The 23,957-nt window shown below is 47.8% G+C and overlaps 3 protein-coding genes across 11 annotated transcripts; 1 reads left to right on the top strand and 2 right to left on the bottom strand.

The window, feature by feature from the left end:
• The first annotated feature begins 2,451 nt into the window (after window positions 1-2,451).
• On the top strand, window positions 2,452-9,331 carry LOC147039243 (carbohydrate sulfotransferase 15-like). 2 transcript variants are annotated; one of them, XM_085903283.1, is made up of 8 exons: window positions 2,452-2,654; window positions 4,799-5,326; window positions 5,782-6,121; window positions 6,388-6,531; window positions 7,001-7,160; window positions 7,238-7,394; window positions 8,114-8,261; window positions 8,426-9,330. In XM_085903283.1, exons 2-8 carry the CDS (start codon window positions 4,829-4,831, stop codon window positions 8,617-8,619), a joined length of 1,641 nt encoding a protein of 546 aa, XP_085759409.1. In that variant the 5' UTR covers window positions 2,452-2,654; window positions 4,799-4,828; the 3' UTR covers window positions 8,620-9,330. The 2 variants fall into 2 exon arrangements, with proteins under 2 accessions (XP_085759409.1, XP_085759410.1); XM_085903284.1 differs by lacking the exon at window positions 2,452-2,654 and having other exon boundaries at window positions 4,695-5,326; window positions 5,782-5,834; window positions 5,907-6,121; window positions 8,426-9,331.
• Window positions 9,332-9,750: 419 nt separating this feature from the next.
• On the bottom strand, window positions 9,751-10,385 carry LOC147039242 (toxin 3FTx-Oxy5-like). Its single transcript, XM_085903152.1, has 3 exons — window positions 10,227-10,385; window positions 10,037-10,147; window positions 9,751-9,931 (listed from the first exon to the last, which is right to left on the bottom strand). Exons 1-3 carry the CDS (start codon window positions 10,273-10,275, stop codon window positions 9,825-9,827), a joined length of 267 nt encoding a protein of 88 aa, XP_085759278.1. The 5' UTR covers window positions 10,276-10,385; the 3' UTR covers window positions 9,751-9,824.
• LOC147039241 (voltage-gated delayed rectifier potassium channel KCNH4-like) lies at window positions 10,249-23,705 on the bottom strand. Of its 8 annotated transcripts, XM_085903143.1 has the most exons (21): window positions 23,579-23,705; window positions 23,000-23,141; window positions 21,812-22,025; window positions 21,174-21,348; window positions 20,218-20,327; window positions 19,999-20,153; window positions 16,749-16,982; window positions 16,524-16,655; window positions 16,270-16,406; window positions 15,955-16,195; window positions 15,593-15,750; window positions 15,298-15,499; window positions 15,015-15,209; window positions 14,738-14,937; window positions 14,406-14,655; window positions 13,979-14,193; window positions 13,322-13,360; window positions 12,415-12,758; window positions 12,240-12,334; window positions 11,947-12,023; window positions 10,527-11,564 (listed from the first exon to the last, which is right to left on the bottom strand). In XM_085903143.1, exons 6-21 carry the CDS (start codon window positions 20,072-20,074, stop codon window positions 10,974-10,976), a joined length of 3,186 nt encoding a protein of 1,061 aa, XP_085759269.1. In that variant the 5' UTR covers window positions 20,075-20,153; window positions 20,218-20,327; window positions 21,174-21,348; window positions 21,812-22,025; window positions 23,000-23,141; window positions 23,579-23,705; the 3' UTR covers window positions 10,527-10,973. The 8 variants fall into 8 exon arrangements, with proteins under 8 accessions (XP_085759270.1, XP_085759269.1, XP_085759263.1 ...); XM_085903137.1 differs by having other exon boundaries at window positions 15,298-15,750; XM_085903138.1 differs by having other exon boundaries at window positions 15,298-15,750; window positions 21,812-23,141.
• Between the last annotated feature and the right edge of the window lie 252 nt (window positions 23,706-23,957).

Genomic DNA, 23,957 nt, shown 5'->3' with positions numbered 1-23,957 from the left:
CGTGAGATGAAAATAGTGAGTTTGAAGCGATAAAGGAGGCCTCGGTGTGCCTTCAAAAGAGCCCGAGGTAGTCATCTGCGCGTGGCTGATAAAGACGCTCATTAATATTCATGAGGATGCATTACTAATTGTGGATAACCCCATGGGTGTTTTTTCTTTTTTTTTTTCTTCACATTCTATTTTTGGGAATGTTTGCCAATGATTGAACGACGCAAGTCGTAAGCTGCCACGCTTAACGGGATACCGAAGTGCTCAAAACAAACGTGTAAAACATAATGACGTTTATATATGTATATATATATATATATATATAGCGATGTGGCCTTTCCATTGCTCCATATTTGCAAGACTAATTTTGCAAAATCGTTGTTCGATTTCCGTCTTTCGACAGGATTTAAGGGTGGAATTTTAGCAGCAGAATGTTACAATATGTCAAGTATGTTATACAGAATTGGCTGGCCCTCCCGCCTCCATTTTCCCCCCTCCGTCCGAGACGTTTGCTTTTCCACTCGGCTCTCCGGCACCTCGGTGACGAGCTCCCGATTTTTTTATTTTTTTTTCTCGTCTTCGCAAATTCCTGAATAACAGATCGTCGAGTGTTACGTCCCGCATCGACGAACGTTTCCTATATTTATAGTTGGGCCTTAAAATAGCTCGGCGGGTGACCCCTTCCAGTGAGCTGTGGGACGGGGGGGGCTTCTCCCCCCCCCCCCTCCCGCCCATGTCAGGATTGAAACACTGCTTCTATTGTACGGCCCTGGAACATGACCTTCATTAGTACAGTCACACTGTCAAAACAGCGCTATGCTAACACAACTTAGCTTTAACCAGTTACACTGTAAGTGAGCATAGCAAATGAAAGCTAACCATAGCATAGCATCGTATAGCATTCTTGCGTTTTCCGCTTTTATTAAATGCAATGGGATGTGTGAAATGACTCGCCGCGCTTTTAATAGAAGCGAACAACTGCGAGTTCGCCTGGGATCAGGGTCAAGATGTCGTCATGACTGCGCGGCCTTCACACACTCTCTCCTCGGAAGCAAAACGCTGAGTCAAGATCGAGTCGACCCACCAGACTACCCCCCACCCGGGGCCGAAACCCCCCGGGGTGCCAAAACCAGACATAGCAACAAAACAGTGACGACAAAATAAAGAGGATTGAGGTTGAATCACTCCAAGCTTGAAATTCCCTCAAAAACCATCACGTTTTTTTTTTTGTTTTTTTTTTTATAAAACTTGACAAAATCATCATAGAGCCACAGAATGAAATTGTGGGAAAAAATCTATACAGTGAGTGAGCGTGAGGAAGCCAGACCCCCTGAGGAGTCTGCCGGCTTCTTGCAATAAGTGGCTGCAATAATAATCATATAAAGAAGACGAACACAAGCTGACGCTTATTTGAAATGCGTGCGGCAGCGAGTCCTTATTAAAACACAAATGCACGCTCCGAGCTGAATATGTTCATTTCAGTTGGCTTTTTCTCAAATGCTCTATTTAAATTGAATGTATTTATTAATTTATTCATCCAGTTTTTTTTTGGGGGGGGGGGGGGGTGCATTTGTATTGTATCTTTAAATCTCATTTAATCTCCAAATGCAGTCGTTTTTGTTGTTGTTGTTGTTGTTGTTTTTTTAATGAAATCCCGGAAAATTCCCACGAGCAGCATTGATGGATGTGTCGTCCAAATGGCACACACACGCGCACGCACGCACCCGGCTGGCCGGGCCTGCTCCTCCAATAAATCACCTGACGGAGTGCACTGAGCGATGCATGCAGATACGTTGCGCACGACATCTTTGTGGACGCGCTGGCTATCATATAATCGCTCGTGGGGCCTCCAAAAGCGCGTCTGCATGACTGGGAGTGAATAAGCAGCCACTGGGCTGCAGCTGGTGGTTGTGGCGACTCCCCCCCTCCTCCTCCCCCGCGTTGTCACCCCCCGCATAACAACCCCCCCCACGCACACACACACACTCCATCGATTCTCAACATCACAACAATCCCAGCGTGATGGGAGGAAAAGAAAAGGCATGAAAATTGAAATTGGAGGTAAACATTGGCGTTTTGGTGAATACATACATAACGGAATAAACGTAAATGTTGATATGAATGTTAGAGTTGGAATAAGATCGTTTCAGTCGTGTGTGAGTGTGTCTAAGTCGAATGCAAGTGTTTCCGTAAGGTGTGCGAGTGAAAACACTTAATATGGCCGACTCGTTTTTCCGTCACTTGTAAAAGTGTTTTCCGTTCATTGACTAATTTTTCGCATTCAAATGTGTGTGCGCATAATGGAAAAGGTATGTAATAGGATGACGTGTGGGACGGATGGCTGGCTCGCCTATGGATGGAGGGTGGGAGGAGGGGGGAGGTTTGCCCCTGCTTGCCCCCAGACCTCCCGCTCGCTCCCTCCCTCCCCCTCCCATCAGAAGGGAGGCAGAGAGAGAGAGAGAAACGGCAAAGCTTGTCAGTGTTCACATCGCAAGCAGGCAGCAAGGAAGCGAGACAAGACGACAGATCGGCTCCGACTCGGCGTATGTTTTCACACAATCCCGTCGCATTGGATTTCATCGCAAATTCCACGTGGGAATGGAAAGCCGCGGCCGGGCGACAAGTTGCCGCATCCCGGCGGCGTGAGCGGCTGCCGGCAACACATGGTACGTTTTCGTGCAGAGCGTCATCTCCACACGCGCGCGGTAGAGTCGCGCGCTTTTTGCAGCGAGAAAGCCGCTTCCGCTCGTTTCGCACGCCTGATGATACGGAACCGGGGTGGAAAAGTTTTGCGGGCGCCTCGCTCGCATAACGACCTCCTTTCAGCGCGCACCATCGATGCCTCACGCCACACCAAACTTTGACGCAGCTGGAGTTCTGTCAAATTGAGCTCAATATTACATTCACAAGTCGCGTGATAAGTCGCCGTCTGTTTTGGAAAGGGGGGGGGCATTACCCGAGAGCACACCCCCCCACACACACACACGCACATGCATTGTGTGTTTTTTTTTTTTTCCCCCCTCATGAATTGATTCTTGATTTTCCAGCAAGTGATCAGCGTGCTCGCTTGCCCTTTAAGAAATTGTGCAGCGGCAGACTCCTAATTATGACAAGGCTGTAAACACAAAGTGTGTGCGTGTCTGTTGTATTTCTTCACGGAGCGGAACAGCTGGGAAAATTGCAAAAAAAGAAAAAAAAACATTTTTTTTTTCTTCCCTTTTAGCTTCCGCGATTGTTTACGCTGCTAAAGATCCCCGTTGGCCCTCTAGCGTCGGCCTCGAGCGAGATGAAAGGATGAATAAAAGATAAGTGGGAGCCTGATGCGGAACGGAAAAGCCACTTGAGCAGTGGATATAAAAAGTCTACACACCCCTGTTTCAATGCCAAGAAGCCAACATTGCCGCAGGAATTTCTGGCGAGTATTAGTGTATGTGTCAACAATCTCCAGATTTTTTTGTAATTGCAAAAATAGGACAGGGGGGTGTGTAGACTTTTGACATCCACTGTATTTGACGTTGTGTTTCCAATTTGACTCCTATTTTAATTCTCTAATATTTGAATCCAACGACTCGCCATACGCGGCGTCTCGTGCGTGTAGCATCTCGCGCACGTGGTCGGATCTTGGCGGGGCTGAAGAGGAAACGCGCTCGCCGAGTGTTTTTCTCTCGTAGCGTCGGATTCATTTCACGCTCGACTGTCAGCTTTGCTCTCACTTCATTTAACGCCTTAGTGGAAATTGATTTCTTTTGTTGACACACTTAAGACGCACCGTTTACACTCATCACTCACAAATTGAGTATTGTTAACGGATCCAGAACTCGACTGCACAAATTTGATGGCCTTTTCAATTGCACGGTACCGTTCGAGTGCCAGGTGGGCCTCCATATTCTACGAGTATTTTTCTGGCTCGGAATGATGTTTTCTTTTGGGGGGGGTCTTTCAAACAAAAAAACAAGTTCCTATCTGACTAGTCACAGCTGTTCTGGGCTTTTTTCATCGATAAAAAGCTTCTTCGGCAAGCCGGGGAGGGGCGGGTTCCTACTTGTTATTCCCCCGCCTGTGTTGATGTGCCAAGATGGCGAGGTAAATGACACCGCCTAAGCGAGGATGAGGCGTCCTCTTATCGGCTCCACAGATAAGGGGAATGGGGGTGCACCTGTCTGTGGGGGCGGCAGGGAGGGAGGGAGGGGGGGGTGATGAGTCACCTCCACAGCACTTGTTTATCGCCTGATGCACCAGCGCACGTGTAGCGGCACAACCTCACACCATCACGTCTGCACAAGTGACTTAAAACCGTGTTGCGTTCGCTGACCTCCGTGATCTAGAGGGGAAAAAAAATCCCTGACTCTTGATTCGCGTGAGAAATAGGATTTTCTGATGAAATCGTCTCTCGGCCAAGCCACACTGGCTTTGTTGGATTGGATGTCGGACCAAAGCCCGCCGCCCCTTGGAGTCCATCCCCGCATGTCCTTATCGCTGCTTCCATATTGCCATTCCATGCAGCAGCGGAGGGTGAGGGGGGGGCGGTTGGAAAGCAATCCCTTCAAACACTTCAATGGTGACTTTGTGTTAGAAATGGCCAAAAAGAGTGACAGAATTTTTCCAATATGTTGCAAGGCCTACGTCAGTGACTTCCAAATGTTGCCGAGCATCATGTGACATCTACAAGTGTCATATGCAAGTGAATCATGACTGTCAAATTTGCTACGCCGGCAGAAACGCTGCAACTTCCCGGTTTTGTCTCACACCGAGTGCGGTTAACATTCAAACATTCAAAACATGAATCAAAGCTGCAATCTATCTCGCTCAGGGAGGCGTCAGCGGATGAGGTGGCCTCCGCATGGACAGTTACCCAACCTCCTCCAAACTCTGGACTCCAGCAGTCACGGAACGGACTATGACCCACATGGACTACAAGTACACCCTCTTGGACTCAGGGGGGGACGACTACGGCAAGAGACCGCTGCTCCTACAGGTGGACCAGGCTCCCATGAACCTGTTCGCCGTCCTGCAGGTGAGGCCGGAGCTCCCGAGGAGACGGGGCTCGCCCGGCTACTTCCGCAAAGTCCGCCTGTGCGGAGTGCTTCTCGGCGTGGCCGTCACTTTTGTCATCATGGCCTCGTACGTCCTAACGGGGGACAGGAAGGACCTTTTGCTCACGCCGTCGCCTTATCACCACTTGGTCAACACCCCGGGAGTCTTCTCGCCTTTCAACCTGTCTTTGGTCAAGGACTACGCGCACCTTCAGCTGGTGGTCAAGTCCATCGAGTCCAAAGTGGAGTTCCGCGTTGACAGACGGCCGCCGGAGCTCGAGGCTCTACTTCGCAGTGAGCGACACGTACGTGAGCAACAACGTCAAGTCCATCTGGGATTGTAATGTTGTTGTTTGTCACGCTGATCAATTTAATTGAGAGACCGAAAAAGAAAATCTCAAAGTCATTCCAGGTCTTCCGTCGGGGCTGCCAGCGCACCCCGCCTCGTCCGCGTCTTAGATTGGCCGTTAATTCGAACGATAACGACCTGAGCCCGGGCTGTTTGCGACATAACTCATTTCTCGTCCGACGCGCTAATGAAAAGGAGCGCGGCCGCCACGCGGGAGGGACGATCGATATCCCGCGCCTGACGTATCTAGCCGTTAATTGCGTTTGAAGGAGCTTTCTCGGGCTTTTGATGGTGTGACAATCTGAAATGAGGAGAGTTGCCTCGCATTCCGATCTCGAAAATACTCAAACTAAATATCGATTATCCGGATATCGATTGGCTTGATCTATTTGACTTTGTTTTTCATTTCAGATGTTTTCAGTCATCCCCCGGCAATTCCTGGCAGGTTTGCGCAACCCTTGCTGGTACGAGGAGTACGCCGGCAACGTCACCTCGGACCCGTACCGCTCCAATTTATACGCGCGCTACGCACGCAGCTTCCGCACCGTCTTCCAGCGCTTGAGGAGCACTTTTCAAAAACACCTGTCGAGTCGCGACGGGAAACTTTATCGCATCCGCTGCCTGCCGTATTTCTACATCATCGGACAGCCAAAGTGCGGTACCACGGATCTTTACGATCGCCTGCGGCTGCACCCCGACGTCAAGTTCTCCACCTTCAAAGAGCCGCACTGGTGGACCCGCAAGAGGTTTGGTGAGTTCGCCAGATGCTCGTAACGCCGCTTTAGTGAAGGACTCGTTAAAGAAGCCTACATTTAAAACCAGAGATAATTAGTAGTGTAAGATAAGATTTTTTTTTTATGACAATCACTCCCTTGCATGCCACACAAATAAATATACGCTTACAAACGACGCTCCCGGCTGCTTTAGGCCCAGAAGTGGGAGATTCGAGTCACATGACTTGACTCCGATCTAATTTTATTGCAACTAAATATCTTTTTTTTTTTTTTCTCCCTGAAGGGATCATCCGTCTGAGCGAGGGCTTCCACGACCGCTACCCGGTGGAGGACTACCTAGACTTGTTCGACCAGGCCGCTCACCTCATCCAAGGCAGCCCGGCGGCCAACGACAGCGAAACGCCGAGTCGCCCCAACGTCATCATCGGTAAGGTCAAATACTCGACCGTCCCGTCTAATCCGAGCTGAAAAAGATCACGTCGCAACTATTGAGCGCAGCTTAGTTGGCTTGTCTGTTTTGTTTCTCGCTTTAAATAAATAATCCCGGGTAAGGCGCTAAATCTGCTGATCAGTATTCACACACCGTGCCAGAGAGAGAGTCTTGGGCCAGAGTGACGCCCTTCTGGAAAGCCACTTTGCCGCATGGCCGCCTTCAACCTTTCATGTGCAACCACATGAGCCGGCCTCTGACTTTGGATAATTGGACCCCACCAGCCCGCCCGCCGGTGGGATAAATCAGATTTCGAGTCATTTTTGGGGGGCCGTACTTTCTTCGTACTATTCTTTCTGTGCATACTCGAACTTTATCTGCCTTGTTATTCTTTTGAATGTCTACAAAAGTTTGAAAATGTGGACCTATGTTTTCAAAATTGCCGTGTGTCCGCTGCGCTTGGCAGGCGAAGCCAGCGCGTCCACCATGTGGGACAACAACGCTTGGGTCTACTTCTACGACAACGCCACCACCGGGGGGGAGCCGCCCTTCCTCATCCAAGACTTTGTGCACGCCCTGCAGCCCGACGCCCGCTTCATCATCATGCTCAGGGACCCGGTGGAAAGGTACGCCGGCAACGTTTTCATAAAATCATCCATTTTGAAGATATTCTCTAGCTACGTATTTGTCGTCTTCTCTTCAGGCTCTACTCGGACTACTTGTACTTCGGCATCGCCAACAAGTCGGCCGAGGACTTCCACGAGAAGGTGTCCGAGTCCCTGCAGCTGTTGGACGGCTGCCTGGCCGACTACACGCTTCGCTCCTGTGTCTACAACACTAGCGTCAACAACGCTATGCCCGTGAGTGCTGCTCTAGCCACATTCCAGAGTCTCAATTCCTGCCCCTGTCCCAGTGCCCCCAGAGCAGACTGTCTTATTACGGACTCACAACCCTCCGCCAATGGCCTAATTGCGCATTCGCTAATATGGCCTCACGCCTGCCGGAGCACGGAAAATGCATTACAGCTGTCCTCACAGACAGCGAGAAAAGTTCCCGGGCCAAACGATGACACTTGGTCAGCTACAAGCTAAAATCAACTATTCCAAAAAAGGACATCTTGCTCATTTCTAACCCTCAATTATCTCACAAACAGATAGATGAATAAGCATTGAACTCACCATTTGTTGGTTTGTTTCGGCGTGGAGGTCTACAAACGGCTTATGGATGCTGGATGGGAGGGAGGGAATGATTGAAAATACATAAACTCTCTCTCTCATCTTTACTTTCAAGCTTGAAAATAAGAAAGAATGTCCAAAAACCTTACCGAGTTGTTAGGACTGCTTCCATTCTTTTAACTCAAACCACACACCTCAATTTGAGGCGGCCATTTTGCTTTTAAGCTTTTGACACCTGCAAGGGGTGCACACCTCTAATGGAGTAGTCAGACCTGGCCAATAGGGAGCATATAAAGCAAAAACGATGAATGAAAAAAATGAAAATAGTTGTCATGAAACATTAAAAGCGGTAGAAAAAAAAATCCGATTTAGCAAATTTTATTGTTTTTGTTTGCCGTGTGCAGGTGCGACTACAGGTGGGGCTCTACGTGGTCTACCTGCTGGACTGGCTGAGCGTCTTCAGCCGTGAGCAGATCCTGGTGCTCAGGTTGGAGGACCACGCCTCCAACAGGAAGTTGACCATGCACAACGTCTTCCGCTTCCTCGGCCTTGGTGAGCCTGCAAGATCAATGAAGCGCACGAAACATGAATGAGCCGCTCGAGCTGCACGTCACGTTGTAACCGCATTTCATTGTTTGGAAACGTGCACAAAAGCAGGCTTATACTTTCTGAAAGCAAAGAGTCATATTAACAATGAACCATTTTTGCTTCAACAGGGCCCCTGAGTCAGTCAATGGAGTCTGAGCTGAACAAAAGCCCCGCCTCCAACAGCAGGAGGCCGGCTGACAAGAACCTGGGCCCCATGCTGCCCGCTACACAACACGTCCTTCGCCACTTCTACGCCCCCTTCAACCGCAAGCTGGCGCAAGTCTTGCACGACGACGCCTTCGTCTGGGACTCCCAACCCTGACCCCTGACCTACACGGCAAACCGCCGCTCTATAGCGAAAATCTACATTTGACAACTGCCCCAAAAGGATTGTATATGATGCCACAAGATGGCAGCAATGCACTTTTTCCCGACCAGACAAGGCCGCAGCCTACATCTAATGCTCCTTCCCCCCACGCAACATTGTTGCTTGGCACCAAAGCACTACTTTGATATTAGATAACAGCTTTACCCTGGGCACAAAAGCAGCAAATTATGTGGGGGTTCACTGTAAACATGAAGGGACAGAAAAATAAGCTATTATATTGCATGGTTTAAATTTAACTGGTCAATCAAACAATTATCTGAATTTTAATTCTATCAAACATCAGAATCAGCCTAAAAAAAAAATCACCCAACTTCACAGTCACGCACACACCTCACGTTTGAGCTCAGTAAACATTCACGTCATCATCATCATCCTCCTCCTCTTCAAGTGCCCATTTTATTTTTTCAATTTAAATTATTTTAAATTATGAAAGCTGCAGAGATTAATCAAAGATGGTGAATAGCACAAGTGTGCATGTGTGTGTGCGTGTGTGTGCGCAAGTGACAAAATTGTCTGAAGATGTACAGTATAAAGACTTTTTTCCAAAAAAAGAAAACCTTATTGATCGTCTTTTTTTCGACACATTTGTTCAATTTGGGGCACAAAATTACTCCCTAACTTTACATAAATTAAATTTTGAGTTTATGTTTAAAAAGAGAGAGTGAGAGAGAGACAATAGAAGGCAAGGGGGGCAAGCCATCGTTTGGTGCCCTCCATTCAAATGAATGGTGGGTGCAGTGGGCCGGCTTGTCCACTAGAGGGCGCTAAATAATAAAGACCTTTGTAAAACAGAAAAGTCTGCCTTGGTAATAGGATGGGGTCAACTCTGTGGAGGTCAAAGGCATACATTTTGGAGAGTTCACTCATAAAAACACACAAAAAATGAAATACATTTGTAAATGAAACATAAAAACAAGCTGAAATGGCTTGAATGTTGATTTCTGCCCCATTCTCAACACCTGCTCTTTGAAATGGAGAGTGTGCTCTCAATCTGTGACTTCAACGTGACACATAGTGACTCCTCGCCCCACACGCCAAAAAAAAAAAAAATCACTAAAGACAAGCTCACAGCCAAAGCATGTTTTTATTCTTTCTCCAGGTATGAGGTAAGAAGCAAATGCCGTTACCAATTATGAAGTTCAATTGTTGCACAAGTCGGTTGTGCAGCAGGCGGCTCTGGAGATGCCGGGTCTGTGCATCACCTGGCAGTTAAAAAGTGAGCTGCAGCCTTTAAAGTAGCTGGGAGCTGTGGACAAAAAAAAAATTCATCCAATGAAAATAAATTCAGACAAAAAAAATACACGACATGCGTGGTGGAGTGAGCATGACCAGACTGGAGCAAACGACTTACAGGAGCCGAGTTCAAAAATGACAGCGGCACATGCGTCGCTTCCAGCGACGCATTGCTCTGTCCCTCCCGGACAAATACGCCGTCCTCCGCAGTAACACATCAGTGCCTCGCCTGGACAAAGGAAGATGTTTTGAATGGGCACAACGAAGCACGCTTTGGTGTGATTGTGAACGATGCACGCCGTTCTCACCTTGGTTGACGAGCGCAAAGACGAGTAGAGCAACCAGGATAGTTTTCATGTTGTTCGAGTGAGAAGCCGGCTGGGGTGCCGCTCGTCTCTGCTTGGGCTCCTTTTATATGCGATCGACCTTCTTAGCCAATATGTTCACAATCTGGTGTCAAAGTTAATTATGAACCCTTTCGCCGTTTGTTTGTTTTGCGTTTTTATCAAGGAAAGTACTTTCTTACACAATAGTACACAAACATACGCTAGAGGTAAAAAAAAAAATAAAGGATCCAATGCAACACATTGTTGATGGCGTCATCCAAAAATGTACAGCATGAAGCAATGTTGTGATGATCCAGAGTTTTTCAAAGGTCATCTGATACTCTTCTTCTTTTGAACTATTTCACTTGAACCCCTGCACTTCTGGTAATGTCCACAAATGAATCTCCAATGGTGGCTTCAAGGCAAAATGGCAGACTTCTTTTGTCAATTTGCCGAAATGTTTGCCTTCAACCTCCAGTTCTTACCTCGGCAGACTGCAAATGTAAAAGTTACGTGACCCCGTGGAAGTTGTCAAAAACCCAAAAGCAAAAAAAAAAGACAATGCCATGTTTATTCTTCATCCAACAAGCTAAGTGCTGTGAACATATACTTTAGCGGTTGCAGAGCAGTAAGCAACGGGCTCCAACGAGCAGCAGGGGGGGGGGGGGGGGACGGGACATCCTCTCTCTTTTTGTGTTTGTTTGTTTTCTGAAACACTGTTTTGTTTTTTTAGTCCGTGAGATCCAAACACCACGACTGCTCGCTACTCTGCGTCTGAACGCCAACGCTGGACCTGGACGTGCTTTCACTTTCCCTGCGGCCGCTCAGCAGACATTCCAGACTGGGGTGGTCTAGACTGAGATTAGGGGGTTCTAGACTGCGACCGAGTGGGTCCAGTTGGGGTGATAATGGGGACGCATAGGCGGGGATTAAAAGAGGATGCGAGTCTTGGGCGAAACAGTCAACGTCCTCGTGCGAGGGTTGCAACACTCCGAGAAGAGGGTAAGAACCGGCCGACGGGCGGTCGGCGGGGGGGTCCGCGTCGGGCCGCGGGTACAAAGCGGGCTGGGACCGACTGATGGCGGTGGGGCCCGCCAGGCCTCCGCCGGGGAAGCCTCTCGGCGTCCACGATGACGGCGCCGCCAAGGTGGCGGCGTGACAGTGGGCAGCGGCCGGGTGGCTGGGGAGGCCTGGCTGGGGGGACGCCACCTGGTGGTGGAGATACAAGTTGTGATGGGCGTTGACGTGGGCCTGGAGGAGGTGCGTGATACGGCGCAGGCCGTTGCCAAGCTCCGACACTTCCTGGTTTAACGAGCCCATCTGTGCGGAGAAAAGTGGACAAATCCGCTTTACAGCCGTTTCAAATCCGCACGGACGCCGCCGCCAAATGGGAAAATACACAGGGCTGGTTCGTCATCAGGTTTTTGGGCTGGGTGGGGCGGGGGGGTCTTCACAATGTTGAGTCAGCTCTCTGGAGGGCCCTGCTGATTAATGAATGGTCGCTTCGCACCGCTCCTACCTGAGCCCATCTGGAGCTGCCTGCGCCCTATTTATCATCCATTTTGGGTTTTGCCTGTGACAAACGAGGATGGACTAATAATACGGCGGCGTCTTGCCATACTGTACGACGAGTGGCCCCATTTGCGGTATTACGAGCACGGTTTTTACTGTCTTTCCATCCCCCCGCAAAGTGGCTACTTACCTTTTGGTGGAGTAGACTGATGCTCTGCTGAACTTCCTCAGTTTCCAGCAAGAGACGCACATTCACCCGTGTGGACTCTATGGAAACATCAGCAGTATTTTTCCCCCCCCACATATTTCAACTTTATTTTTGAAAAATTCTAACTTCACTTTATCTTTCATTTTACATCTGCACTCTTGCAAAATTGCCTTTTTAAAATGGTGAAATTGAAGATGGTGCATGAATGTCAGTGTTGGGCCAAGACCCTGATCGGACGCCAGATCGCAGGCGAGCGGGTGGTCGTCATTCAATACCTTGTGTTCCGCCGCTTCCTCTTCTGGCCTGTGGCCCACCGTGCTCCATGCCGAAATGGAACACGTGGCTGTTGTCCTCGATGCCATCCACGACCCTTGAGCCAAGTAAACAGAGAGCGAGTGCGTTCAATGAAAGGACGTCTGGTTTTTGGAGGTGGTAAGGGCCTGAGTATACCTTGGGCTGAGTTCAGAGGGTCCAAAGCAGGTGACGGTGGGGATGAGAAGCTCGGAAGGCTTAAGCTCCTCGCCGGACACACGGACCGAGGCGGCGCGCTCCGGTTTGGCCGGCGGCGTCTGAGGCGAGGCGGCGGCGTGGCTCAGGAAGCCGCGGGCGAGGTTGGGCGAGCGGCAGCGGCGCAGCGCGTTGAACTGGCGCAGCTCGTCGCCCAACAGGTTTCCCAGCGAGGTGCGGCGCACGGGGCTGCTCAGGTTGGGCAGCAGCAGGTTACGGCGCGACCGCGCCGACGGAGACGAATCCTCCCGCTTGCTGGTTTCCACCAAGGGAGTCAGTCGCGTTTCCTGATGGACACAAAAGAGGACAGGCGCGTTCAAATGGCATTTGTACTTCAAAATGAGAATTTAAATCTTGGGCATGTTTTAATTCAGATAAAACAAAAATAAATAGGTTGCCTTGAAAATGAGATGATTTATATCAAGGAATGAAAAGAAATAACCTGCGTCAGTAATAATGTAAAACACTTATAAATCATTTACCCCAAAAACAGAACAGCCTCTGTTGTGATTCTGGCACAGCTGTGCTACAGGTTATTGATCTTAGAGATTAATCATTAAATATTTCTACGCATACAATTCAATGTAACGATTGGTGGGAACCATAGAGTTCATTCTAAAAGGAACTCTTGAAGCAGTTAGCTTGACTGTAAGCTACAGGGACCCCACCACCATGACCTTCTTCCCCCACTCCAAATGAGTTCCCACCTGAAGGGGAAGTCTGTGTCCCAGAAAAACAGGCACACACACACACACACACACACACACACACACACACACACACACACACACACACACACACACACGCATCCTTCTTAACAGGGAGAGAAAAGGCTTGGCAATGAACTCACATGCGGGATCCTGGGCGACCTTGAAAACCTGCCAAGTCCCTGCAGACAGAAGAAATAGGCAGGTGAAGCTCACAATTGATTTGTATTTGCATTTTGGTCAACAACGGCAAAGTTGAAACAAATCCAAGTTGAAGGCTCGGTAGATGGCGAGCATTTGGTGTTGAAACATCCAATTGCAACTTTTCCTCAACAATTCCCGTCTCTTGCAGAGAGTCGTGGTCATTAAACACCACGCCATTGGGACTGCCACCATCCTCATCTCCCTTCCAGCGTGTTATTACGAAACACGAGCTTAAAGCCAGGATTGAAGGGTTTTCCCTGACTCTGAAAAAAAAAGAAATCCTAAAAATAGCGGTCCATCTGCCAGATTGGACTGCGGTTGATTTTGCTACGGCCTGTTTCCTCGGCAACGTTTGATCATCTTTTCAAACTCATGGCTTGAGGAACTGGACGGCTTCCCGGTGCGTCTCCTGCCCTTGAAAAGTGTCCCGCTGCGTCACTGCTGGACGTCATTTTGTTTGCCCTCAAACTATGAACAGGTGGCGTGAGGCAAGTTGGATATGAGACATATGAAGATGCTGTACACAAATTATTGTCATTTCAAAAAAAAAAAAGGCTGGACTTAGTCGTCTGCCGCAATCCAGTATGTGTCGATACCTGGTCCTGGCTTCCCTCTCGCAGGTTGTAGGTGATGTTGTTATGAATGTCGGAGGCGAAGACGCCGGCGTACTCGGGATAAAGGTGAAGCACCTCGCTCAGCCCGCGCACGCTGATGTACTGAAGGTCACAATAGGTCAGCGCCTTCACGTCTGCGTTGGTTTTGACCACCTGCTCGCTGTCGGGCAGGTCGCAGCCAATCAGGTCGCCTTTCCCTACAGCGACAATCACAAAAATACAACACGAGGCAAAGATAAAAGACTTCCTCCAATGTGGCCAGTAGTAATATGCCACAGTAAGTTTATTTCATGCAGTATAAAGTAGTCTATCTCAGCTGGCATTGATTTGAATTATTATTATTTTTTAAATTCTAATGAGGCTATACTTAGTCTACTGCGTGTTAGCGGCAGCGGCGGCGCGTACGAACCGAGTATGGCCAGCACCACGCCGTCCTTGAGGACCTCCAGTGACCCAGAGCAGACAAAGTAGTTGGCGTGCAGCGCGTCGCCCTGGCGGATGAGGTACTCGCCGGGCACGCAGAAGGACGTCTTGATGTGCAGCGAGAGCGAGCGCAGGCAGCCGCGGCTGGCGCCCTTGAAGACGGCCAGCTGCAGGATGTCCTTGTTCAGGTGCGTGGCGATGTCGGCGCGCAGCTCGTCGGGGAAGTCGTGCAGCAGCTGCACGCAAGCGGGAGGTGCGCAATATTTGACTGGCAAAATCATTTCAAATGCAAAAAAAAAAAAAGCCACGAGCGAGTACCTCGTTCGCGTCGATGCCGTTGTTGACCGACCAGGTGGTCTGGAAGTACTCCAGCATCCTCTGCTTGAGCTGCTGCGGCAGGCCGTGCACGCGGATGAAGTCCTTTAGGTCCTTCATGCGGGTGTGGTAGAGCGAGCGGCGCGAGTACATGCGTTGGATGATGGCCGTCACGTTGCCGAACACCAGGGCGTGCATCAGCGCTACGGGGAGAATTTGCATGTCAGTCCCCGGAGGTTTCCGGCGGGCGGCCGGCCGGGGGTCGCTCCCGCGTACGTACCGCCCACCAGCATGGTGCAGATGGAGAAGATCTTCTCGGCGTCAGTGTTGGCGCAGACGTTGCCGAAGCCTACGCTGGTCAAGCTGCTGAGGGTGAAGTAGAGGGCGGCGATGTAGGCGCTGCGCACCGACGGACCGCCCGACGTGCTGTTGGCGTACGGCGTCTCGAGACGTTTGCCCAGCTCGTGCAGCCATCCTGCGCCACACCGCCTTTTCGTTTCACGTTCGTTTTCCTCTTATTCATTTTGAAAGCGAGACTTTCCAGTCGGAACGACCGCTCTGACCTATTTCCCAGGTGCGGCTGGTCTCCAGCTCTTTTTGTCCGATCATGTACCAGACGCAGGCCATCCAGTGGGCCAGCAGGGCGAACACGGACATGAGCAGCGTCAGCACCATGGCGCTGTACTGAGAGTAGCGGTCCAGCTTCTGCAGTAGCCGCAGCAGGCGCAGCAGCCGCACCGTCTTCAGCAGGTGCACCAGCGACGTCTGCCGTACCCCGAGACAAAGGAAGAAGAGCTTTGGCTCGCCTTGCCCACTCGCGAGAGAGAGCGTTACGGGTCTTCGCTCCGGCTTCCTCACCACTGTGATGTTGAAAGCGTAGAGGAGGTCAAAGGGCAGAGCGGCCACCAGGTCCACAAAGAACCAAGTGGTGGCGTAGTGGATGCAGATGGAACGCGACTGGTACACCACCTGACCCGACTGGCTCACAAAGGTCGTGCGGAAGTTCAGGATGATGTCTGCAACACCAAAAAATGCTCACACGTGATTTATGAACGCCAATCTGGAGTCAAAGCTATTTTGTTGAATGACAAATGACTCAATAAATTCAAAGGTGAATACATCCTATTTCTAAAGAATATTCCAAATGTGATCATTTCATGATGTTATTTTATTTGACTAAAATTATTTTCATTTATAAAACTTTGAATCAAGATGAGAACCTGTGATGAAGAGCATCTCCACGGCGATGTCGCTGACGATGGTGGAGCGAGCGGCCGTGACGTTGTCGTGGTAGGGCATGAAGCTGACGTTGTAGGGCACGGTGACGGCCACGTAGAAGGTGGCCAGTAGGATCAGCCAGTCCCACAGCGCCTTGGACACGCTGTAGTGCAGCAGCAGAAAGCGAGAGCGCTGCACCGCAGCCACCTTGTACTCTGGCACCGACGGACGATCCATCATGTTCTGGCAAACGTGGACGCAACGCCGCCATGAGGCAAAATACTCGCCGCCCAGTTTCTGTATTGCGGCGTACTGACCCCGCCCAGGTTGATGTCGCCTTTGGCGCGGCGGGAAAAGCGATTTGTCAGCTGGTACAAGACGGTGCGCCCTCGCTTGCGGGCCTCGCTCAGGCGCGAGCTGCCCTTTCGCCGCTGACGCCGGTCCTCCTCCAAAACTGCCGCACAAGAAAAAAAAAAACCATCAAAATGCTACGAATATTTGATGCTGCACGATTTCAATGAAATCATCAATTCATTGCTGAGCTAAGAAGTGGAGCGTCTCAGACGTCTACCTTCCTTGGTGCTGTTGTGCTGACATTTCCCATGGCTGTCGGTGATGTCCTTGAAGGAGAAGAGGAAGAGAACCATCTCGCCCTTCTCGTTCTTGATGGGCACGATGTCCAGCAGGCACCAGAAGGCCACGCCTTTTGTGTCAGTTGAAATTTTGGAGTTGATATTTTTGAGTTACCTCCAAGAAAACTGCGATGATGACAGCGTTGCATATAATCACAACGTACCGTCCTTCCTGTAGAAGTGCACCTGGGCCTGGTACTCGTGGCGTCCCTCCAGGGCCTTCTCCATCTGCTGGGCCACGCGCTCGCTGGTGTCGGCGCCGTACAGGAAGCGGCAGCTGCAGTTCTTCTGCATCACCTCGGTGCGCGTGAAGCCCGTCAGCTCGCAGAAGCCGTCCGAGCAGTACACGATGGGGTAGCCGCGCTGGCCCTGCGCGTTGCCCAGCAGGAAGTTGCTGTCTGACGTCCGCAGCGCCCACAAGACGAGGAAAAAGACAAACATGAGAGGTTAGGCTTCCTTTCTGCTCGGTGCTCTGCAAGGACTAAAATTGAATTTAAGCGGAGGCAAAGTACTTCCAGTCCATCTGAAGTCGCCACTGAGAAAAACAAACAAACACACAATAAAGTAGCCAAAGCAAGTGTTGGGGGCAAATTAAAGCGGCGCGTGTGATGACTGCCGTTTGCCACTCTCATCATCTCGCACGCTAATATCTCCACGCACCAGCCTCGGCTCCTTATTAGCCACATGATTACCAGGCCGCGCCGGCATGATTATTATTATTATTGCTATTAGCAGAAAGAATGATGGAAGAAAGCCATAAAAGAGCAGATGAGGGTGCAATTTATCCAAATGTCAAGCTTCAGCTCTTGTTTGGCTCATTAGCTCGCACTTTATGTTTGCTTTTTTTTTTTTTTAATGTCGCAGCTTTGTGCTTAAAATGATAAATAGGCCAGCCAAGGGCATCCATCGAGTGTAACAACTTATTCGCTTGGTGTTTGACTTTTTCTTTTGACTTATGTCAATGACAGGAGGTTACGTCTTCACATTGTATAACTTTAAAGCTTTGTTCATCCTTGGCCTATTTTGGAAACATTATTAAGACCGTTTGGGGTCAATATGTCTCCTTTAAGAAAGTGGTGCGAAACGTCGCATGCCACCACCGCAGTCAGATTACAGCGGCGGCGGGCAAGTCGGCGCAGATGTGTCGTTAAGGAAGGGGCGGGGACACTGGGAGATTAGACCGCTTGGCGTCGTCACACGCTCGCGCGCCGATTAGCAAGCGTGTTCCATTTTATGTTGGTAGGCCAAAAGAAGAACTAGAAAAAGGACATCTTGAACACAGGTTGCTTTCACAACCATTTGATGGCCACTGTGCTGCACAAAAATGACTAAGGTCCTGAATAAAGGTGTGTTCTGCTGAAAATGTCAACATTCATAAGCGTGTGTGTGACTTGCTCGCTCGCTCGCTCGTCTTGTAAGTGAAAGGTGTTTGCTGTGGGGGGGTGCGGGTACAAAAGGGCTTCTTATCTAGGCCTGCAGCTGGCTCCACGACGCCGCTGTCACGGTGAGAATGTGTGCACACGTTTAAGTGGCACAAACAACACATAAAGGTTATGTGTCATACGACAACTTAAAAGCCGACGCCATCGCGCAAAACTTATTGCGGCAATGACTGTATTTTGTGCTTTTTGTCAAAATAAGCTTGTCACTTTTTTTCCCCCCCGAACTCCACTACCACTGGTGCTAACTTTAGCATCGACCTGAAATCTAATTGCTTTTCAGAGGATTTTTTTCTTTCGGTGTCAATCTCCAATCAATGCCTTTGGCGAAACACTATTAATTAAAAGGTTAATGGATTTTTTCTAATGAGAGCAATAAAGCAGAAAAGTTAACATAACGGCGCGAACATAATTGACGCGAACCATTTGGTGGCTGTGTAAAATATAAAAATATGCGTGTGCGCACAAGCGGCTAAGAGTGACACATCCGAGCCACTGTTTTGACATTCGCCACTGCCGAGTCGGCACTTTCCCTGCAGGTTTTTTGCCCATCTGACACATTGTGCTCTCCCTTCTCACATAGCTCACCATATTATTCTTTGTAACTCACCATATGAATTGTTGTTGTGTTTTTTTTTTATCATTAAAATAAATGGACAAATGACCTCTTAGGCACTGAGCTAAATAAGAAGTGGGGCCAACCTGTAAAGCCGCCCGCCGTGAACAGTAGAGTTTCACATCCACTTGAATGACTTTGAATTTGGAAGGGTCTCTCTGCCATCTGTGACCGACTGGATGACCCACCAAGAGGTGGTGACCCGTCACCCGGGCAACAGGATGCAAGCTATTTTCAGCGGCGGACATTTTGGCTCGGGGTAGGCACGTTTGCTATTGCGCTGTGCTGCAGCCAGCCAGCTGGGAGCGTCTAAAAACATCTGAATACAATTGTGAGCAATTATTATCCAGAGAAAACTACGCCACTCAGAACATTTTTCAAATGCCATTTTGAATAATGATGTCAAAATAAAAAAATATTAATAATCTGCTGGTACCGACCTGCTGTATTTAATTAAGGCTTCAGCAACTACGACATGTTACACCACAATTCCCTCATTAATTATAACACCGGTGGGCGATTGGCCTGAGATGCACGCCTCTCCTTTTGTAATTCTGAGAGCAAATACACTGTAAAATAATATGGCAAAATGACATCATATTTTATCGTGAATTTAGTGTGGGCCTCCGAGGATTTGTGGCTACGGAGGCGAGAGGAGAGTTGGAACAACACACACAAGATACGCACACGCGTCCCCCACGGCCGTGGCCTACGACGAGGCACGCGCTCCCCCGAGGAGGCAGAAGCAAAAAAACAACATGGCAAAGCTGCCGCGAACGTGGTTGCCATCGTGGCTGCTTTGGCGCTAAACATTTGAAGGGAGAGGAAATAAAATGCATCGTTTGATTGTCAAAAAGGACGCACATTTGGTTTACAAGTGTATTTGACGTAGCAGTTTTTTTGCTGCTCTTTTTAGGGCGCAAAGTTCTTATGGTATCCAAGTTTGGACTTAGGGTTACTCACGCGTGTTCCTTAAGATATTTTATTCCAGAAACTAAAGTATAAAAATTAAATATGATATTGGTTTTTTTTTAAGTGTTACACAACAAACTAAATGGTCTTTTTGTTGTTGTTGTTGTTGTTTGTTTTTAATGCTAATTAAAAATATAAAGAACAATGAACTGATCATTTGAGTATATATACTTTTTGTGACATTTTTATCCATGATGCACATCGATTGAAATTGAAGATCCTAATTCAATCACAGATGTACTTACGGAACCTATTAGGTTGAAGACAAAGTTATTGTTCGGAACAAATGGCAACAGGTGGATCTTCTGCCATCTTATGATCGTTTTGCCTGTCACTACACGTCGCCAGCAAAGAAAGATGAACATTGAAGTCACGCAGGACACTTACGGGTGCCGTCGAAGCGAGTGGCGATGTTGTCCAGGAATGTGTTCTGGGGGGCCAGGAGCCCCTTCATCACCGGCATGGTGAGCCCGCTCCAGTGTAGGGGGGGGGGTCACATCATTCCAGAGGTGAGGTGAGGGAGGTCTCCATGAGGGGGGCAACTGCGGTGGTCCACCATTTTATAAGAAAAAAGACAAACAAAACAAAGAAGAGCCCGATACTAACATTTTGCGATGAAGTTCTGCAGCAATCGGTCGTCGCATCTTGCGCTCTCCTCCTCACGCTCCTGCATCCCGCTCTCTGGGACGCGGCGGCCAATCAGACGCTTGCCTCCTCTGAGAACGAGAGAGAGCGAGAGAGTGAGAGAGGAGCTGACAGCAGCCATGGAAGCCACTATCAGCACATGGCTTTTGTGTGCACCAGGAGATGGATGCTTTCTATTGTGTTCTTCTCTCACAGCAATTTTTTGTAATCATGTTCATTTTCCCTGCACGCACTGTGACAGTATGTTCCGGCTCAATATTGACTCGGGCCTAGAGAATCCTCATCATATTTGTGTGTATGATATTTCCACCAAGACACGTTCCTGCAGGAATTTGTGCAAATGTGGTGGAGCACAGACAATTCTCAGAACTGCTCTAAAAGCGCTATATAGTTAAAGATATTCCCATTTGGTCTCCATTTCTAGCTGCTCTACCTGTTTTGGGTTCCCCCCCCCCCTGAGAGCCAAAGTTAGAAATTCTAGCTTTTGTCATACCCCACTCCATCATGGACCCCCCCACCACCACCACCACCCCCCCCCCCCCTTGCAGCATCCTCGTGAGAGAATTAAGGCTCCGCGGACAGAAAAGCCGCTAAGAGCGGATTACGTGCATAAGCCGGGAGATATTTTTCATGACGACTTGACGCTTAACACGCCCAAGTAACACGTCCGACAAGTCAACAAACAACTGGCGGCCGACAACAGGTGGGAACGTGCCCGCCGGTAGCCGTGTTTCGCTCCATCCTTATTTGAGTGTTAATTTCATCGTCTTGAAATAACGTGCACGCGGGTACATGTGAGCTTCCACTGCGGTGATTAAATATGAATAAGAAGGGCCAATGTGGTGGTCAATTAGGGGATGACTTGGCAGTTATGCTTCGTAAGATCAACGGTGGAACAAGTGTAGTGAAAGTATTACCGGTGTAATGTTCCTCCTCTCGGATTCCGTTCCAGCATCGGCTCTTCCTATCACTTTATTTTCCCTCGATCGAATGGCCTCCCATTGTCCCACGGGTCCGTCCCAACTTCAATCATCTCGCCGTGCCGCCACTAATCCATTAAACATGCCGCCCGCTGCCAATCTGTTTGGCGGCCTGAATATACACAAAGGACCCGATTCCAGTAAGGGACAGTGGCTAGGAAGAAAAATATATAAATACATTTTATGTGGAATTTACTTTTTTTTATTTGTATCTGAAATCAAAACCTTGAATATTTTATTCCTTAGTAAAGGCCACTTAGCTCATTGCTAATCAACAATGCAAAATGCCAACAAATATCATGTCTAGTCAGTAGTTAACCTTTTAAGCAATGATAGAAGGGGGAGTAACACATTTAGAGAAAATTACAAATATTACAACTTACTGACCATCTATTGGCTCCACATCCATTAGTATGTCTTTATTTATACTGCCCTCAGGTGGCCAATCAGGACAATGAGGTGAAAAAGGTTTCATTTATTACATTCCATTGAATTATGTCACGATGGTAGGATACCGCTGTATCCATTTTAAAAATGGAAAAGCCACGTATTGTATCCGCTAGTAACACAAGTACCTGTAAATTATGGAGGATGAGCTGAATTCCTTCAATGAAAGCCTCTGCAAGGCCATTGACAACACAGACTTGTCAGCCATTCTCCTAACACAGCGCTTTGCACTCAATTGACATCAGGCAGATGTGCACGCGCTTAAATCCGTCAAGCACGACGGGGGATGAGAGGCCCAAGAAACACTTGTTTCCTCGCTAAAACCTCCACCAGGAATAAAATCTGCACGGGAAGAGAAAATCGAAAGCACGACACAAGCTGAGTCATTCATGAGAATTAGGGAGTTGGAAAAAAAGATATAAAGCTGGAGTACGAGTGTGTGTGTGTGTGGCGATAATGTCAAATGGAGACAGAAAATAGGACGACGCTGCTAAAAATATGAGCCCAGCCGCCAACAGGGAGACCTGCAAGCTGTGCATGAACACTCGCTTAAAAAAAAAACAGCAACAAAGTGACCCCCACAAGTACGTACAGACATAATACACATGTAATACATTACATATCAATAGCATATACACATTTTGACTTTCAATTCAGTTAAGCATTTAATACAATACCATTTATTCTTGACTCACAAGAAGAGCATCAAGGGGAGATAATCGTAACAAAATGATTTGGTAGACCCAAAAAATGTTGTATAGTATCATAACTACATTCACATTTCAGAAATCTGTATTTTAACAATTGATATGAACCACTTTCAATATACTGTGTACATTTATAAAGCTTTTACTGAACCAAAATGAGTTAGCTAACACCAATATTAGCAGTTTAGGTAAGCTATCTTAACAGTTAGCAACAATGGACATTACGTCAGGTAGTAAATGCTAGTGTAGCGGCTAACCACTCGCGATTATTGTTAGCATCATGCTAATCACCAATTAGAACTCGCCTACTTATTCTATCACAATAAAATAAGATACACCATGACAAAAAAGCTGTTTACATTGATAGGACATTGATTTGGTTTCACCAATTTATTCACCGAAACATAGTTAACCGAAAACAAGTTATTGGCGCACATTAGCATTCGGCTATCTCTCAGCAAGCGCCAACCGGAGCTCAACATGAGGGCTAGTTGGACGTTAATAAACATGTACACTTCGTTGTCCTAACAAATAAACAATTTATCAGACATTGATAGGAGTGTATTAATTGCCATTTTGTATGTTTTTTACACGAGAACGGTCACTCACCTGACTGTCTCTGCCACAATGTATAGATGAGTCTGCCGTCTTGTGGCGGATTGTGGTATTACCTCTAAATGACAAATTCTTTTCTTCCACATATGAACTATATTTGGTTACTCTTACAGGTTTTTGTGTCTTGTGCTACATTCTATTCGTTGCAGGAATAAAAGAAAAAAGAAAATTAAACAGTTGTTGGATAATTTTTTTCAGACAACAAACTAGAAAATCAAGCTGTATTTCAATTTTGGTGTTTCTAATTTAAAAAGATAGTCAAATACAGTGAGTGAGTCGTTTTTCCAGTTTTTAATATCTGCTTCCAAAAGTAATATCCAATAGATATTAGCAAGGAATTTTATATTACATGTTTATTATCATGCTTAGATGTGGAAAAAAAGTGTTCCGGCTGAATGTCGACCTCAAGTGGGAAAAACGAGAAGTCTGCAATTTTTTATGGATATTGTGCAAAATACATATTTAAAAAAATAAAGGAAATTTCTATTGTAATGGTTGACATCAAATTTTAATATTTATGACACTGATCGATATTTGTCTCAATGACATTTTTCCGACGTATTTCGTACGTACCTATTAATTGGTGACGTCACGACTGTGTTTCGAGTTTTCCTTTTGGACGAATCAATCATTTGTAATGCAGCAATAAATCCACCGTACATTTGTTTTTATTTCAAATGTCTTTTGTTAATAAATAATAAAAACATCACTAGAAGCTACCGGAAATTAAATGATCGATTTAGAGTCAGGACTGTGACGCAGTATGCTATTTGATGAAGATGAATGCTATACGATACGTCATTAGTCTATTTAGAGGAAAAGGGTGTATTTTCACTGTACGGTTGATTAAAAATAAAGTATGAATGTATGTATTGTACTATTTGTCAAGCAGCGGCTGGTTGCGTCTAAAGCTAAAATAAATGCTCGAAAAAGCCTCTGTTAGGCGTCACTG

Source organism: Syngnathus leptorhynchus, chromosome 22 (genome assembly GCF_054491065.1).
Source record: "Syngnathus leptorhynchus isolate UIUO chromosome 22, UIUO_Slep, whole genome shotgun sequence".
Taxonomy (NCBI): Eukaryota; Metazoa; Chordata; class Actinopteri; order Syngnathiformes; family Syngnathidae; genus Syngnathus; species Syngnathus leptorhynchus.
Note: the sequence above shows the minus strand (reverse complement) of the source record. Positions and strands in the feature narration are given on the sequence as shown.